This window comes from Dermacentor albipictus, chromosome 1, assembly GCF_038994185.2.
Source record: "Dermacentor albipictus isolate Rhodes 1998 colony chromosome 1, USDA_Dalb.pri_finalv2, whole genome shotgun sequence".
In the NCBI taxonomy this organism is placed as follows: domain Eukaryota; kingdom Metazoa; phylum Arthropoda; class Arachnida; order Ixodida; family Ixodidae; genus Dermacentor; species Dermacentor albipictus.
In genome coordinates, this window is record NC_091821.1 from 159,873,148 (window position 1) to 159,892,092 (window position 18,945).

The following is an 18,945-nucleotide window of genomic DNA, read 5'->3' on the forward strand; positions in this document are numbered from 1 at the left end:
GGGTCACTTGTAGAACTGGTGATCTGAGTGCATCATGGCGCAACTAAATAGCGAGTGATGGTTGTGTATGCAAGCCGAGACTTCTAATACCCAGTCACATTATCACCACGAATTTGTTTCGCTTGCATTATTTGTGCCCGATTTGGCCACAGTGCCTTTTCACGCAGAAAGTAGGAGCAAGCATCAAGTTGCCAACACATTATTAGTGCTGTTTTTTGCCCAAAATTTGCCCAAAATTTGCACAAAAAAACCCTCCGAGCATTACTTCTCGGAAAGAAAAGCGCTGCCCCATAGAATAGTCTTGTAGCAGCAGTGTCGGCTCAGCGTGCGTCGCGGTGCCGAGGCTCTGATGGTACATATGGCATCACGGCCTGCTGACCATTGAGCTAGCATAGGTAGTGAAGGGTCTACACGTTTTGATCGCAGCGTTGAAATGAGTGTAAAGGATATAACACCCAAATAAGGATTATCGACCAAAAATAACCATTTTTGCCGTGACCAATTCACGCTTAATAAAAAAGCAAGCCTCGTCAAAGAAAACTTCAGACAAGGTCAAATGATCCTTGTGAACAAAACAAAAAAAGTGCACTGAAGTTCATTACAAGTTTATTCGTTCGTTACTACTGTCGTGTCTTGACCAACCGATACTTCACGTCTCTTTTTCTGAAAAAAGAGAAAGAAAACCTCTTATATAAAAGGAGAGTGGGGACGGGGGGGGGGGGTGATTCCCCTTTACACTTGAGCATACTGTGGGTCTGTTCGATTCGCCTGTACCACTGTGAACCAGTTCCCGGCGATTCACGAGAAGTCCAGAAACTGTGCAGTTTGATTCCGGAGGTGCAGGCCCAGCGAAACATTCGAAACGAGTGCAAAGGTGCTGACGCGGTGCAGGCGTTATGCTATGTCAGACTAATGTGCACGGAGTTCTTAAGTTTGAGTGGTCCTGAACTGCATGTATGATCGCTTTCTGGGGCGTAAATACACACCACACCAGTTGCGTAGACACACAAGACGTGCGTAAGCGGGGTTTTAACGGCGCTTGAGCTCGTGTGCTGCGTCGTCTGCTGAGCCGCTGCTTCGCACCTGTATGCCTGCACCAAGTCGGCACCGACATTGGAGCGGGTGCAGCAAAATTGAACCAGCCCTGCACCTTTCCTCCACCTTTTGAAACGAGCGTCGTGGTTCTGCGGGCGCAATTGCTGCACCGCTGAAACGAATGGCAGGGTGCAGCACCTCGCGAACTGGTTCAAGTGGTGCAGGCGAATCGAACGTACCCTGTAAGTGAACTTTTACATTTGACGTGCAGACTTACTGATCGGTTTTCCATCCTTCCATGTAGCCATTTTAATGGTGGACTCCAAGGAAGCCGCTGAAGCCATATGATGTGCATCTTTCTTCACCGAGTTCCTAACGGCTCTTGCAGCTATTGATGAGAACTGCAGGTAACTGGAACAGCAATGTAATAGGAGCTTAGAATTTTCAACGCTACATGTGCCCGGTACCATGCTCAAGGGCGAAACGGTCACTGCAAGCAGTACTTCAGAACACTTACGTGAGGCCGGCTACTCTCCAGTAAGTCATTCTGATAACGCCCAACTATGCCGACTTGTCTCTAGGTTTTGCCGACTTGTCTCTGGGTTTTACTGTGCGTTGTAGCAATCACGGCGGCCAAAGAGCGACAGCTACTGCAGGAGGTCGTGCCGTCGTGCACAGCAGAACGCGCCAAGCCGAACCAGAAGCCACTCTCAAGTTCAAGAAACGGTCACAGAGGGCGACAAAATCGACCGTGCGCCGCTGCTAGGGCACCCTACCGCTGCTAATAAAACAAGCATAGTAACGTCCACTCAAAGAGTGCCTGGATTAGTTTAAATGTCTCCCGTTAGAGGCGCCATAATAAGCGCAATTTTTGTTTATTTTGCCATAATAAGCGCAATAATTTGTTTGTTCTTACCCAGTGTATTGAAATATCAAACGCAGAAAGCAGAGCATTGTACGCGGCCTTTTTAGACATTACAGGACCCTATGACAACGTAGACCGCAAAATTCTGTGGGATATTCTGGAAGGGGAAGGCTTAGGTGACGATTGTCTACAGCTTTTCAGAGAGATTTACTAAGGAAATACCGTTTGTGTTGAATGGGAAGGGATGATGAGCGAGGAGAAAGTTCATATCAACAAGGGACTGAGGCAGGAGTGCCATTTATCCCCGCTGCTGTTTATGATGTACATACATGGTGAGGATGGAGAGGGAAGGAAGTAATATCACAGTAATATCACAGAACACCTATGTCATATCGGGTTTAATCTCTCATACAAACAGGCGGATACAGTACTAGAGCAGCAGCTAGCTCCCATGCGGATGACATTGTGTTGCTGTGATTTGCAACGTCTGGCTAATATCTGTAAACAGGAAGGCAACAATTTAGGTTTGAAATTTAGTGTTAGAAAATCATTATAACCGTGTCACACGGGCGTTTGGAAGGCCTCCCAATCGATAGTCAGTTGACTCAAAGGTCAAGTTTGAGCTGCTACACGGGCGGTTTTGAAGGCCGTCGAGTCAACGGCAATCAAATCACAACAAATCAAAAGAACAAATAAAAGCAAAATGCTCTAAAAATACTATATATGACTGTTATTAATTATTGAATAAAGTATTTTTGCCACTTGATATGTGTGAGCTGCACATACTCTCGACGACAGCGACGTGTTTGTGTTCATTCCTTCCTACATGCATAGAGTTTCTCACTATAATGTAGTGAGAAACTCTATGGGGGCCGTCATGGGAATGACGTTATAAGCATAGAGTTTCTCACTAAGGGAAATCTGGCGCTGCTGCATGCGCTGTGGCAACGCCTCCTTTAAAAAGATGCATGCCGCGTGCGCCGAAAACCTGCTGCCCTTACCTTTCCCCTTTTCCTCCTTTTTACTCGAGGCGGTAGCTAGCGATCGTTGCGGTGGTCGCTTGCAACACATGCGCGCATGCGCACATCACCGCATGGCAGCGCGGCCGGCGCGGCATAGCGCGGCCGCCTAGGGTGCCTCGATCGATGCGCGCGCGCGCTCCGAGGGCGCGCGCATCGAGGCACCTAGAGTTACTGTATATGCTACCTGCGGTAGCATATACAGTAACTCTAGAGGCACCCTAGGCCGCCGCTACCGCCGCGACACCACACCACCCCAGTCCCCTTGGCGGAGATAGGGACGTAAGTGGCGCCATCTCTTGACAACTGACCGCAACTCAAGGCGCGACGGCTACAATGGGTAAGCGAGCGACGCCGCAGGCATCTTTCTAGAGGAGGCGAGGCGTTGGCTGTGGTATGCGCTGTGGCACGAACAGTCTCTAATAGCAAAAGGGCGAAGAGATGCCGGGATAATGAAACATAAGGCATTGTGGGGTTACAAAAGGTATGAGGTACTGAGAGGCATTTGGAAGGGAGTAATGGTGCCGGGGCTTACTTTCGGGGATGCGGTCCTGTGTTTAAGGGCAGAGGTTCAGTTGAGACTAGAAGTAAATCAGAGAGCTGTGGGATGGTTAGCACTAGGTGCCCACGGGAAAACCACAAACGAAGCAGTACAGGGAGATATGGGCTGGGCATCATTCGAAGCAAGGGAAGCTCAGAGTAAAATCCTTTACGAAAAACGTCTGAGGAAATTGGATGATAACAGGTGGGCAGCTAAGGTGTTTAAATACCTATACAGAAAGAGCGTTGACTCACAATGGCGGAAAAGAACTAGGAAGCTAACCAGCGAGTATGCCAGACACGAGGACGAAAAAGGACAGAGCATTAAACGACAGGTTAAAAATGCGGAAGGTAAAAATTGGATAAATTCAATGGAAAAGAAGCATCGTGTAGAACTACATCGATACTGGAAACAGCAGATCAGGAAGGAAGCGTTTTATGATAACTCAAGAGGCAGTGCCCTACTCTTTGAAGCTAGATCAGGATGTCTTAGAACACGGAGCTATAAGAAGAAATCTAACGAAGAAGACACATGTACTGTGTGTGGTAAATATGTAGAAACAATGGAACACCTCATACTAAAATGTGATGGTATCAATCCCGATGTCGATGCGGCCACAGTCACCCTTCCTGAAGCCGGTCGTGGTTCAGAGATAATGATAGTCATGTAAATAAATGTGCGGTGGAAATTAGCAAAAGGCGATTGGAGGATTGGTGGCTCAAAAGCAGAGAGGTGACATAAGGTTAAAAGGGTAGGAAGACGTATTTAAAGAAAATCGAGAAATTCAATAACACACAACACAGATAAAAATGAAAGGCAAAATAAAAATCTGAGCTTGGTGGCAACTGCCATCGCCCCGTTTCAAAGGGGACGCTCCTACCTTCCATCCATCCATCCATGGTATGCATGGGCCATAGAGTTTCATAGTGAGAAACTCTATGGCATGGGCAATATCTTAGGAGGCGTTGTTTTGTAAAGGAGGCATTGTTTTGAAGCATGTTTATTACATAAAATAGAGTACAAAATTATTATTGATAATTAGATATTGTATTCTTCATTAGTAAGTTTATTGTTTTTTTTTTCATTATAAACGCAAATAGCGTCCAGCATCATCGATCTTGCACGTGACCTCTGGCATGGATTTAAAATTTGTACCGGTATTTTACTGGTTGCTTCTTTGTAGCTAAAACTAGTTTATTGCGCTTCGATATCTCGCGTTATTTAACTTGGGGTGAAGTGACGTGTTTGCAAGCGTACATGTAAGAATGAAAGCTACGTTTCGGTCGTGGGCCATGCGTCTGCATCGAAACGGGAACCGAGGAGAGCAATACCGGTGAGTCGTTGCCTGAATCCTTGTATGTCCTTGTATTGCTCTCGTTACTTACAGGCGGAGACAAGTTAGCGAACTAGATGCTGCATTACATATGGGCAGTCAGGACCCTCCGTTGCTGTTTCCAAAATAAACCTTTAGTTCCGAGGCCCTCATTATACACACATTCATGAAAGAGGAAGCGATATCGGAACGGCGTCACATTTTCCATCTCGTTGTAGCCGTAGCCATGGGGGACTGAGTAGCCTTATGAATAAATTTTTTTTTCGAGTCCGCCTGCAAGTTCTTTCGTCCACAGAAGCGAATAAGCCTTTGTTAAACTGAAGCTAAAGTACTGAATTTAATGTATTAAACAGTTGCACGCATGATAATTCACCCATATTTCGTACTTGTTGGTTCCAAATGTTCTTGCTGTTTTACCTGACATTTATTTTAGCAATAGTGAAGCAGTGCATCACGTTCATGCAGAAAATAGAATGCATCATTTCTACTAGCTTCATGTCTTTCATGTATTTGCTTGTGAAACCAGCCGCGTGATCTCTTCTAGTGTATAAACGAGCGTACAAATGTTCTCATTTGTGATCTTAATAATACTTAAGCTGGTGACATGCATTGTAGTTAGGCAGACAAATTTTATGGAGATTAACAATATTTATTTACCATGCTGCTTAAGCACCATGGAACAAACAGTGCACATTTGCATGTGTTCTGTAGTCACAAACCATTACAGTGTATGTCGCACCTTTTCGCATTTTATATTGCAAAAATTGTGCTTATTCAACTTTTGATGCAGGCAAAATTTCTGTTTCAGACACGCAGTAATGAGGACGGCACCAGTATAAAGCAACACACTCCATGCACTAAACAGAAGCTGCTGCCTGCTACAAGGTCACTGTTTGGACTTTGGCTGCTACTACAAGGTAAACAACACCTGGTTCAGAAATAAATGTGCTTGATATATGCTGTATTGGCTTGCTAGCCTTGAGATACATGTCATCTGTTTGTAGCAGATGATATGAACGTTTGTTCATGTTTACAGTTCAGCATAATTGGTTCGAACATAAAAGAAAACACTACACGAGTTTGGATAATCTCTGCTGTATCTCATGTGTCACTGTTCTGCCCCAACAGAGTCTGTGCCAAGTACACCTTGGTCATCACGGGAGCCTCAATCTACACCAACAGGAAGGGGCTGGAGCCGAATTCGCAAGACCATGAACAAAGAAGCCATTCCAGAATTATTTGGAGGAGATATCAGGTCTACGGACGACTGTGTCAAGAGCAAAAAGAGCCTCCGCCATCATTCCACCAGCACGGATGTTGGCCAAGTCATCCAGGTACCTCAACAAAAATTCGTCTTCAGACGTATTTGCAACCTCTGAACAAGCACAGATGACGGTGGCCAAGAGCTCCGTCAGTTTGCCCTTCCTTAATGAACTTCCTGGCCTTATCAAATTCCATTTGTGCCATTTTTTTTTTTTTTTTTCAATGAATGCAAGCTTTTTCATTCCACATTCTTGTTAGAGATCATTCCTCTTCCTTATCCAAACATTAAAGGTCAACCAATTCTTTGCTCATACTTAATACCAGTCATTGTCTAGTAGCATAACATATCAGTAGCAGTATCTTCTAGCGCACATTGCCAGGTGCAATTCCTCTCCTGAAATAGCGGATGCAGCATTGGCATGCATCTTGCATTAACCTTTGAACTGTGTGCTATGTAGAATTTAACTTTTCTTAATGTTTTTGGCTTTCAGTGCTTGCAAGGTGCAGTGGCTTCTTTCTTGAATGCAAGCTTTCTCATTTCCATATTTAATTCCTAGTCTCATTCAGGATTGCTGTTCTTGCTCGACAGCCTGTGTTATTGCGCAAGCTACATTGCAGTGATTGATTGCATAATCTTGTTTCGCTACTGTCGGACTTGGTACTCGTCACCACGTTATGTTTCTCGTATGTGGGAGCCTGGTCAGTTGCATTGGGAAACAGTCTCTTGAGACAAGCACCTGCTCCTATAGTCCGCACAGCAACATAGACTGCGAATTTACATGGAGCACCATGGTTGGTGCTCCCTGTTTGTCCTTTCCTGCTGCAGCCGTGGGTACAACGTGCTTGTGGCCATCTTTGGTCGCGATTCGGCGTGAACAGAGACTCTCATACATGATTACATGGTTTTAAGTGTATGAAGTTATCCACATGGGTGGAAAGGTCTGCAAGAGTGGCTGCAAAACGGTGATGCCCACAAAACAGACCATGCCCATATTTAGAAAATGTGGGGCACAAAGTGCGAGTTACACATTCGTGGAATGCCAAAAAACAAAACAAAAAGAAAACATGCAGGTTGGAAAGGAGGTAACGCTAAAACGCCGGGTACTCCATGTCACTGTGTTGGCTGCGGCAACAGATGCTTGAGTCACCCAATTGCTTCACAATGCAAGTTGCTCTTCTTCAACGGCGACCATCGGTGCAAACAGGTGGGACACACTGTCCAATCTGCTTTCGCTGCTAGCTGTTGCTTGTTACCAGACCACCATGTGCGACGAAGGCAAGCACTATGCCTACAGTCGGACGGTTGAATGTGCCGTAAGCGACCTTTGTGTGTGTATGCTCACTGTTGTCATTCAGATCATAGCCAATGTATAGTGTATAGTGGCAATGTATAGATTGAGCGTTATGTTAGAGGTATGCTGAAGTGATTTGATTGCAGAGTCTTGTTTCAATGCTGTCCCACTTGGTCATGGTTGCCATGTTACATTTATCGGATGTGGCGGCCCAAGGTTAGTTGCATTGGGCAACAGCGTCTCGAGGCAAGCACCTGCTCCTGCAGTCCGCACAGCGACAGACTCCTTGTTCACATGTACTATGATTGGTGCTCCCTGTTGCAGACATGGGTAAAATGTGCTTGTGGCCTTCTTCGGCGATGATTTGGCGTGAACGGAGACTATCATACATGATTACATGGTCCGAAGTGTATGAAGTTGATATCCACATGGGTGGAAAGGCCTGCAAAAGTGGCTGCAAAATTGTGATTCCTACAAAACAGACCATGTCCATATTGAGAGCAGGTGGGGCACCAAGTGCGAGTGACACATTAGCGGCCACTGAACGAACAAAAAGAAAAGTGCAGGTAGGAGAGGAGTTAACGCTAGAATGCTGGGTAGTTCATGTCGCTGTGTTGGCTATGGCAGCAGGTGCCTGTGTCACCCGATTGATTGCAGTGCAAGTTACAGAGACTGTAAATGCAAACAGGTGGGGCACTGTTGAATCAGTTGGCACTGCTGGTTGTCACTCGTTACTAGACCGCCATGTCCGACGTAGGCAAGCACTGTTCTTGAAGTCGGATAGCTGAATGTGCTGTAAGTGACCTATATTGTGTGCCCACTGCTGTAATGTGGATCTTAGCCAATGTAGTGTATTGTTTATGCGGTGATTGATTGCAGAGTCTCGTTTGATAATGGTTGCCACGTTACATTTCTCGGATGTGGTGGCCCGAGGTCTGTTGCATTGGGCAACAGCCTCTCGAGGTAAGCACCTGCTCCTGCAGGCCGCACAGCAACAAAGACTCCCAATTTACATGCACCGTAATTGGCGCTCCCCGTTCGACCTTTTCTGTTGCAGCCGTGGGCAAATTATGCTTGTGGGCCTTCATTGACTGTGATGTGGCGCGAACGGAGACCAGCACACGTGATTACATGGTCCGAACTGTATGAAGTTGATAGCCACATGGGTGGAAAGGCCTGCAAAAGTGGCTGCAAAATGGTGATGCCCATGTTGAGAATGTGGGGCACGAAGTACGAGTTGCACATTAGCGGCCCCCAAAAGAACAGAAAGAAATGTGCAGGCTAGAAAGGAGGTAATGCTAAAATGCCGGGTAGTCCATGTCGCTGTGTTGGCTGCGACAGCAGATGCCTACATCACCAGATTGCTTCGCAATGCAAGTTGCAGCGACTGTCGATGCAAACAGGTGGGGCACTGCTTAATTTGCTTGCGCTGCTTATTGTCGCTCGTTACCAGACCGCTATGTGCGACGACGAAAGTGAGCAGTTTACGAGCTCACGTTAATGGTTTCAGCGCATCTCAACATGCAAATTTTATTTCTGCTCTTGTACGAGAAGATGCACTGCTTTTCTTCTGCCAATAAAGTCACACATCCTGTTCACTCACTTGTGGCTTGTTTGGGTGTCAGTAGAGGCTCTTTAGTCCTCTGGCAATTAAAACACAGCCGCTGAGGCATGCCGCAAAGCCGGAGCGTATCCACGGAGCACGGAGCGTATCCAGCGTGCGCCACCGATAAAAAGAGGCCATTATGGATATTGTGCTAAAGAGAATAGAATTTACGCTTCCTGTTTAGGTAGCGCCATCTGTCGGGCCCCTGGTAAGTTCTATGTACTGCAGCTTCTTATTTTCGTGCCACTGTGGAAGGTACAGTTTCCCTTCTCTAAAGTTGGTTCTTTATTCTATGGATCAGCGCTATGCTGTATGTACCTTCAGACTACATGACTGCAAACACTGAACAACCAACTACAGTGACATTCTGTGCCACTATTCACACACAGGTCTCATAAACCATGCATAGCTTTCCACAAATGGTCTACAAAGAGAACGCAGCTATTGTTTTGGTTTCTTTGAAGCCATGTTACCACTTCCTTCAAGGGTTCCTGCAAGCATTTTTTCACCAAAAAAATGTTTCAATGTGTTTTGCATAAATAAAGTTATCAGCTATCAAGCGCTGCTGCCATACTCTCATGGTCTTCCCCTCTCTTAGTCATAAGTGAGCTCGAAGCTGTGATAATGCAGAACAATGCCTCCTATACTCTGCCCATTATCTCGACAAACTTCTGTATTACAGTTAGACTGCATGGTGCCATGTTCCAATGCACTACCCAACCATGCAATCATTGTACCGGTGAAGTATGTTCTCCGCCACCAGATGGTGCGCTACTTTACCACTGACATTTTTCACCTTCTGCTTTTGCCAAAGGCACTGTTGTGATGTCTAAAGATATTCTGCCTATTGCCATCACATTTAAAAATGGCAGATGAAATACAACTGAAAAATAGCAGGAATTTTTGGAAGTTTAGGAAGAGCAGGCAGTCTTTTGAAGTAAACCATAGGCTCCAGACTGAAAGTAGAGGGTTAATATTAAGCTCAAATGCTCATGCAAGTATTGTTTAGCAACTAAGAAGGTTTATTTACAATGTTGAAAAAATGCTGCAGTGCCCCTTACAGTGCATTGGACATTTTGGGTGCATAACCAAGTAAACAGAGGGATAGAGTTTTCAAAGCATAGGATCCGACAACCACTAGAGAATGCAATGCTAATTGAATAACTGAAAATGGTTTAGTTTAGGGTCCTTCAAACCAAAAATGACTGAGGTGATAAGCACAACAAAGTAGTAATAAGAGTGCCGTGAGCAAGTTTACAAAGCACATAAAGGCCACAAATTTTGTTTCTTTGCCAGCACTCCTTTGAACACTTCAATTCATCTCCATGGCAAACCAAGCTTCCCCCCCTCCCTTTTTCAGCAATAAGGGCATTTTATGCCTTGAGAGAAGAAGGCTATACAGTATAACTGCGAGTCGGCCTAGTTGGAACAGATTCATTTTTAGAACACCAAGTGCCAAACAAATAGTTTTTCACTCAGTGTTTTTAATAATGAGGCTATACAGTGGCACAAGTCTATACCACAATTTGCTATGCAATATGAAATTCACACTAGCTACGAGAGCAATGAAATCATTAATGTCAAGGTAACACCATAACAAATAAGACACTAAAATCAATAATGTCTCGGCTTTAAGACAAATAAAACAGTCTCCACACTTTCAATTAAGTCAACAGAATTCATAATTTCTAGTGTGAAATGAAATCTCATGCATTATTTTGATCTGGTGTATGCATGCCTTGTCTTGATGTAGGACACAAAGCATGCACATATTTGTTCATAGAAACTCGTATAGCACCTACACATTATTGCTTTAGGCATGTTCCACATCTACTTTCCTGTAAAAGAAGGAAGAAAAAAAAGACCCTGAGCACCTTGTGAAACAGCTGTAACCAACTGCTAAAGGATAAATTCAACTGGACTAATTTAACAAAGGCTATTTCATTGTCATACGCAACATAATACGTATGGTGGGTAAAGATATGTGAATTACCCTTGAAAGCACAACGGCTCATGACTTTAAACCTTGCCACTGCCAAATATATTCTGTAACAAAGCTTTATTATGTATTGCTCAATATATCACTATCATCAAAAGGTTGAGGTACATACACACATTATTGTTTCATTGTACACTTTGTGCACCCAATGTAAATGACAAGGGAAAAATTTCTTTAGCATGGCAAAACACGAAAAAATCCACAAGCTCCAAACAAAAACTGCAATTTTATGGGAACAATGTCTAGCATACAATAAAGAATTATATACTGTCTGTTAAGTTAGCCTACTATGTCTGCAATATGTATTATTAAAAAAAAACTTTGCTATTTTCTCCAATTAGCAGCAGCACACTGCATCACTGCATAAAATAGTTTTCAATTATCAATGTGAGCTGTTTGCCAAACAAAATGGCAAAACATTGCTTACACAAAGCCATGTCGCTGTATGATCTGCAGTTACAGAGGACAAAATGATGTCCTTGTAACCAGACGTTTCTTTTTGTAAGCAGCGCTATCCTGGTTAATGAATGGGAATGATTCAAAATGACAAGCTGTCTTTGGTAGGCAGCAACCTGCGACTGAGTATTACCATCACAGGCTAATGAAATCGGGCACAATGCACACTGTCACAAAGGCACTCTGTCTACAAATGTACCAAACTGAGGCTTTGATGTTCAACAAGGACTTTACAGATGGCGCACTCTTGAAAGTGCCACGAATGATTTCCTTGTCTCCAGGCTGTGCCAGCCTACAGGGCCCCGTTCACAGTCGGCACAGGCCAGGTATTTTGTTTGACCAACAGTGTTGGTGAATCCAATGTTTTCAAAGGTGTAGATGTCATTAACACACCAAAAGTCTGTTAGCTTCTCGACCATCTTGCTGTCCCCATCCACCGTTGGAAGGTCGTACTGTTGAAAAGACGAAGACTAAGTTTATGATGGTAAGGCATGCTCTGTAATGCTCCTTGGTTGCAAATGCAAGTCTGGAAGATGCATATAAACAGCAAACTAACAACTCTGGCAAGTCAAATATGTGTATGCATGTATTCCAAGAAATACCAGTTCATTCATTTAAAATCGTGAACTCGTACAGGTGAGTATACAGTAAGTGTCCATAACCCCACCCCCCCCCCCCATTTTTTTTCAAAGGTTCTTTAACCACTTTGTACAATGTTATATAGGAACCAAAACTGTGTTCTGGTCATTGCAAAGTTAAATTCACAAAAGTAATGTTAAGTGAACAAAATTATGTGTTTGACAAATCCTGCCCCTACTTCCGTAGCAAGAAATGCAGTGTATAAAGTTTTGAGGTATGTGCTGTTTACGTCGCTATTTTGAAGGTAAAAAATTCACTTGCAGCAGGCAGTTTAAACTGCTCACTTTCAGACATCCTTTTGTGCATCTAAATTAACTGTTCATTAAAATATTTAGTTGTTCGGAAAAGACTGACATGCACATTGCTAAGAGAGCTCAAACGTGCTTAAGAGTTTTGGTCAGTTTTTGAGCTCATTGTCAGCTGTCCCCAAATGGGAAAAGTCGTGAAACATATGGTTTTTTACACTCAGTGGGAAAAGTATTAGGAAGGCATGTGTGGTTTTGTTTGCAATAAATCATAGTTTTGTGAACAGTTTCTTTTTATAAATAAAAACGGTTCTCTTTGTTCAAGATATTCCCTGGCATAAATTTCTTACATCGGCAGAAGCCGTAAAATATGGCACTATGCAATGGCTACACAGAAATACAAGACGGCATGATTTTGCCGGCACCAAACATCAATGATGTGTCGGTTCGAAAAGAAGTAGATAAATAAAGAAGTTTGTGGGCTCAGTTCCTTGCCTCCGGATGTCCCTGGTGAGTAAATGTAGCAGAGGATAGAGCAGCTATGACAAAGGTAATGATTGTGATCTTCTAAAGTTGACAAGTATACCGCATCCTCAAGCTCTATTCACTCAAACACTTAAATTTCTGAGAGCTTCCCTATCTAATCCACAACAATTCAATATGGAGCCAATAAAATACTTCCTTCAGCCATATGTTCAAGGAAACAGAATCACAATTTCAATGCAAGTATTCAGCAGGCTTGTGCGTAAAATAATTTAGTACGATTTCACACTTGTGCCAAAGTTTTGTTGGAAATTGGCACTCTTCGTTTCATTACTTGATATGGCCAGCTTTATCGCTGGGATAGAAGAACTTGTTGCTGGGCAAGTTGGTAGATATTAGCGAACATTGTTTAACTGCGCAAACAAACGGACCACAAAGACAGCATGGGACATGAATGTCCCATGCTGTCTTTGTGGTCCGTTTGTCCGCGCAGTTAAACAATGTTCGCTATTATCACTGGGAGTTGAGAGGATGTAATTATGATTGGTGCTGAGAATTCACCATTCACAATTTTTCACAATCAGCAGTTACTTTAATGCTATGGAAGGTAGAAGCATTGAAAATGGAGAAAAGATGCTTCCTTTACTGTATGCTGTCAAGAAATAGCTTCAACAGTTCACTATATGTGTAGCAAATCATTGATTTGCATTTGTGGCTACAGTTGCATGTTCTCTAAAAGCAATGCATGACCATTCTGTCATGAATTTGGCAGAGTGAAGCAATGCGCTTGGCAGCTTGGTGGCAGCACTGCTTAAGGTCTCCTTTTGCTTGAGGGGAAGCTCCCATGCATACATGGGCTGCTGATATGTATGTAGGTATAAAGTGCATGTATGCACTGCTAATCACCAGGCAATGGGGGACCGGGCCTCCCCGTAATTTTTGGTTGGGGGCGCGTCACTACCTTGCCCTCCTTTTTCCATCCCGACAGTAAGCCCTGGGTGGCAGTGTGCCAGCTGACCCTGGGCGATCTAAAATTGCCCAAAATAATGGTAATTGTTCATGACGAGCGCGACTGTACCGTGCACTGGACTGGACTGCCTTTGCACACGAGAAAGAAAAATGGGTACCGAACAATTCCAAATGTCACGTAGAGGAAGAACAGAGGGTGCAACAGGCCGCCCACGTCTGTAAAAGTACAACGTGGGCGGCATGGTGCATTAACTGCGACCTGTCACAGAATATCCTCCGCATCGGAGCACGGCAAGGCGCATAGCGCGACTCCTGTTCCAAAATGAGAACACACTGTTACAAATTAGGTTATGATTAAGAACTGTTTTTTTTTAAATATATATATGTACTAATCAATATAGACCTATTCCAGTGGGTTTTCTACATCTATAACTTTGAGCCGCGGCGCTTAACGTCATCACGTACAGTCTATGAAGTGAAGCGCTTACTGCATGCATTTATGACAAACTTAAAGGTCATAATCGCAATGACTTTAACTTTGCGACCTGCGCCTCCTCTATATTGGAAACGCTGTTTGTTAAGTGGAAGCTGCAGTCTCGCGCTCACACAAGCAAATGGCACCAAAGGTTACATTAACAGAGAACAAGAAAGTGTACAATTAAAAATACTACATCGCCAATTCGCTTTCGTACTGATAATGATCAGTATAAACAAAAGTCAGTAGTTACCTGTGCACTGACCAACTCGCACACGCCAACGTTGAGTATCCGCGACGAACAATACTTGCACTCGATAGGCACTTTGTTCTTGCCGTTTTCGACCAGTTGGTCTTTTCCTTTCTCACCGCCGCCGACATCCCGCGGGCCGCTTTCGTTCATAGCTGTTAAAATTTCCGATTGCTTTTTTTTTTCTTCACCTATAGCGACGTAAGCAGTGCAATGCAGTCAAAAAGCACATAAGCTTTGCGAAGCTAGGGACTTCACATTGGCTCAGCTGAAACAAGGGATGTTATGTAAGCGTTCAAGCTCTAATGACTGCCCAGAACGCACCGGACGATGCAAACGCGACGCGCTCAATTCCGACCCCTCATTTTCCGCATGCAAGCGCAAGGGCGGCGCGACCACTGTCCCCGGGGCAGACGCAGAGTACAGTTACAGTGGCTAGAATATTCTAGCCACTGTAGTACAGTGTCCACAGAACACACGCACAACTACAGACTACTGCCAGTTCCTTGATACAATCATAGAATAAAGAACGATACAATGCTTCAATGGCAGCGGCTACAAACAGAGTTACGAACCACTACAACCGCCACAGCATAGAGAAAGGATTCAAGAGCGGACACTCCCATAGAACACAGCGGCCGAATTGACTGCAGCGCACCAAGCCGACCAAGCCGCCGGCATTATTACCTGAACCGCACTTCCGGTTTCGGTTTTGGGCGCTCGCGTTTTGAACGCTAGCTGGTACGCGTACGCCGGCTGCGCTGATCGACACGTTTCTTTTTGCTTCTACAGCTCAACCACGCGCGTTTTTCGTGCGACATCGTTCTATTATCAAGTGAAAATGGTTGCGAACGATTTTTACAAGCCTCCATCGAATATATGCCACGTGCAATTTCATTAAGACGCAAGACGCCTTGGGAAATGAGGAAATGTTAATTTTATTCTATATAAATTCTCATTGCGGGCTTTTTGTGCATTCCTTCAACGTTGTGGCACCAGGTAAGCAGCAGTAGTTCTCGTACGAAGCTCCACCGGACGATGTCAGCTGAAAAAAGTTAATTATAAGCATGTGTCATTTTTGTATTAACACATATGAATAATGCGTGCAGAGGCGAAATGCGCGAAAGTGGTCAATGGGCGGCACTACAAAAAAAAAAAAGTTCGCTTTTACATACATGGCGTAGAAAATACCCGACTCATCCCGAATACCGTACATACCACGAAAACATCCTATTTCCAAGCATTACCCTCACTCTAAGAACAGTTTACACCCTTTGGCTTGCCCCTTCTGCCACACAAAAATAATCGTCATCTGCCTTGATGCGTTTCCTTTCTTTATCGCTGCGAGCCCGGAACTTTCCAGTAACGAACGGCACGCGCGTTATCAACATAGAACAGTTTACACCCTTTGGAGTGCCTCTTCTGATAACGCGCGTGCCGTTCGATCGTCACTGGAAAGTTCCGGGCTTGCAGCGATAAAGAAAGGAAACGCATCAAGGCAGATGACGATTTTTTTTGTGTTGCAGAAGGGGCAAGCCAAAGGGTGTAAACAAATTCTTAGAGTGCTTTTTCTGGCTACAATCGACGCGATATTACGCTACGAATACACAGAGGTGGCCACAACACAGGCCCTCAACCACACCATACCCTGATCATGAGAAAGAAATTCATACAAGAATAAAAATGGGTTGGATCGCATACGGCAGAAATTGTCAGCTCCTGACTGGAAGCTTACCATTATCATTGAAAAGGAAAGTGTACAGTCAGTGCATTTTACCAGTGCTGACAGAAAGAGAGCGGTTTGGATCAGAGAGCAAACGGGTATAGACGATATTCTGATTGACATCAAGAGAAAAGAATGTCAATATCTACAGAGGTTCTACAGCTACCTTAATTCTACACAAGAAAAGCAGGATGATACTTATAAAAGCGGAAGGAAATGCGGATGGCAGATCACGTTTATTGTTGTGTGGCAAGATACGACTCAAAGGGTGTAAACTTTTCTTAACACTCTTAAAACGGTTGCACCCTTTGGGGTGTATATTTGTCCCACAACAATAATCGTCATCTGCCTTGCTTGCGTTTCCTTTCCTGAAAACTCGGCGCTCGCTACTTTCCTGTCGAGAATGCTGCGTCACACTGATAAGGCGCATGCCGTTCGTGACTGGAAAGTACCGGGCTCGCAGCGTTAAAGAAAGGAAACGCGGGCAGCACGGATGACGATTATTGTTGTGGGACAAGATACGCCTCAAAGGGTGTAATTTTTTCTAAGAGTGAATATATACACTCTTAGAAAAATTTACACCCTTTGGGGCTTATCTTGTCCCACAACAATACTCTTAAAACGGTTGTACCCTTTGGGGTGTATATTTGTCCCACAACAATAATCGTCATCTGCCTTGCTTGCGTTTCCTTTCCTGAAAACTCGGCGCTCGCTACTTTCCTGTCGAGAATGCTGCGTCACGCTGATAAGGCGCATGCCGTTCGTGACTGGAAAGTACCGGGCTCGCAGCGTTAAAGAAAAGAAACGCGGGCAAGACAGATGACGATTACTGTTGTGGGACAAGATACGCCCCAAAGGGTGTAAATTTTCCTAAGAGCGCACTCTAAAACCAGTTGCACCCTTTGGGGTGTATTTTTGTCCCACAACAATAATCGTCATCTGTCTTGCCCGCGTTTCCTTTCTTTAACGCTGCGAGCCCGGTACTTCCCAGTCACGAACGGCATGCGCGTTATCAGTGTGACTCAGCATTCTCGACAGGAAAGTAGCGAGCGCCGAGTTTTCAAGAAAGGAAACGCAAGCAAGGCAGATGGCGATTATGGTTGTGGGACAAATATACACCCCAAAGGGTGCAAACAGTTTTTGTGGAGGACGGCAGATGACTACACTCTTAAAACTGTTGCACCCTTGGGGGTATAAATTTGTCCCACAACAATAATCGTCATCCGCCTTACTTGCGTTTCCTTTCCTGAAAACTCGGCGCTCGCTACTTTCCTGTCGAGAATGCTGCGTCACACTGATAACGCGCATGCCGTTCGTGACTGGGAAGTACCGGGCTCGCCGCGTTAGAAAAAGGAAACGCGGGCAAGACAGATGACGATTATTGTTGTGGGACAAGATAAGCCCCAAAGGGTGTACATTTTTCTAAGAGTGTAGGTGGAGCGACGAAATTAGGAAATTTGCGGGTGCTAGATGGAATCGGTTGGCGCAGAGCATAGAGTTTCCTACAAAAATGTTTGTAGGAAACTCTATATGAAACTCTATGGCAGAGTGGGACGAGCGGAGAGGCTAGAAGGTTTTCCTAGTGTCGTGAACGGCCGCCATTTCAAGGGGCCCCTGTGAAACCAGTTTGGATGCACTGCGTAGGTGGCGCTGCAGCTACCAGGCGAGTTTTGGCCGCGCTGTTCTAGGCAACGGTGGTTCTAGGCGCGCCGTTCGCCCAGCCAGTTGGCAAGTGCACGCGGGCTGGGATTTGTGCGTGATTTGTTTGTGCCTCTAGATGCACGTGTAATAATGCCGACAAAAAAGGTCGCACGTGTTTCGTGCCGCTCTGCAAAGGTGGCTACAAGTCGTCGAAAGAAAAAGTGCCCATTCTTGCGACCCTCATCGGTCGCAAGAATGGGCTCGAAACATAACGCGAGATGACAAGGCACTCGACGAAACCTGTGTCGTGTGCTCAAGGCATTTCAACGAACGCTACGTTCAAAGCACGAGATAAATTGCTACTTTGTCCCGGCTGTTAGATTGAGCCTCGCTCACCTGGCCAACATACACAGTATGAAAAAGCGTACTTCTCGAAACCCTGCACTGTGACGACGTCCGATATGCAATACTTGCCTACGATGCAAATACTCAAGAAAGCTTATCTTGAACCAGTTCAGCTGGCAGCATAAGAAACGACTAACGACTATGAAACAAATAAAGGCAAGGAAGCGAAAATCCCTTGACTTATTCCGCCCCCCCCCCCCCAAAAAAAAGCTTTCAGCAAGACCGTCAAAGACCTCCGGGCACTCACGCAGTCCATCCCAACTATTGCGCTGGAGGAGAAAATCGGAGGCCTTCCTCCAAAGCAGCGCCTTGGTGTGAAGGCATGTTTCGAGGCAGCTTCCAGAAAGTCAACCCGGGGCATGCGGTTCAATCAGCTGTGGGTGTTGGAATGTATCCTCATGCGGATGAGGAGCCCACAGCTCCTGATACGCATTTGCAAAGGGACAACGTCTGAAACATCGACACGACAGAACGGTTTGTAAAACTAATGGAAAGACTAATTTTTATAATGTCGTCTAGAATCCCATCAAAAGGCCTTCGTGCTGATTCAAGAAGTGCACAGTTATTGAATGATTTTATTGTTTTTCTCAATGAATGGGAAGAATATGCTGCACAGCATGGTGGCGGCTTTTTAAGTGCAGGAACTGCCCTTGGGCTGCGTGTAACGCTGCAAAGCACACTGCCGCTTGTAAAATACCTAAACACG

The 18,945-nt window shown here is 44.8% G+C and overlaps 1 protein-coding gene and 1 long non-coding RNA gene across 2 annotated transcripts; one reads left to right on the forward strand and one right to left on the reverse strand.

Annotated features, from left to right (window-relative positions):
• Positions 1-4,465: 4,465 nt before the first annotated feature.
• LOC135911120 (uncharacterized) lies at positions 4,466-8,946 on the forward strand. Its single transcript, XR_010567218.1, has 3 exons — positions 4,466-4,793; positions 5,602-5,710; positions 5,922-8,946. It is a non-coding gene; the product is annotated as an uncharacterized lncRNA (long non-coding RNA).
• Positions 8,947-10,994: 2,048 nt separating this feature from the next.
• Positions 10,995-15,092, reverse strand: strat (RAB interacting factor STRAT). The gene is made up of 2 exons (XM_065443233.1): positions 14,474-15,092; positions 10,995-11,861 (listed from the first exon to the last, which is right to left on the reverse strand). Exons 1-2 carry the CDS (start codon positions 14,621-14,623, stop codon positions 11,640-11,642), a joined length of 372 nt encoding a protein of 123 aa, XP_065299305.1. The 5' UTR covers positions 14,624-15,092; the 3' UTR covers positions 10,995-11,639.
• Between the last annotated feature and the right edge of the window lie 3,853 nt (positions 15,093-18,945).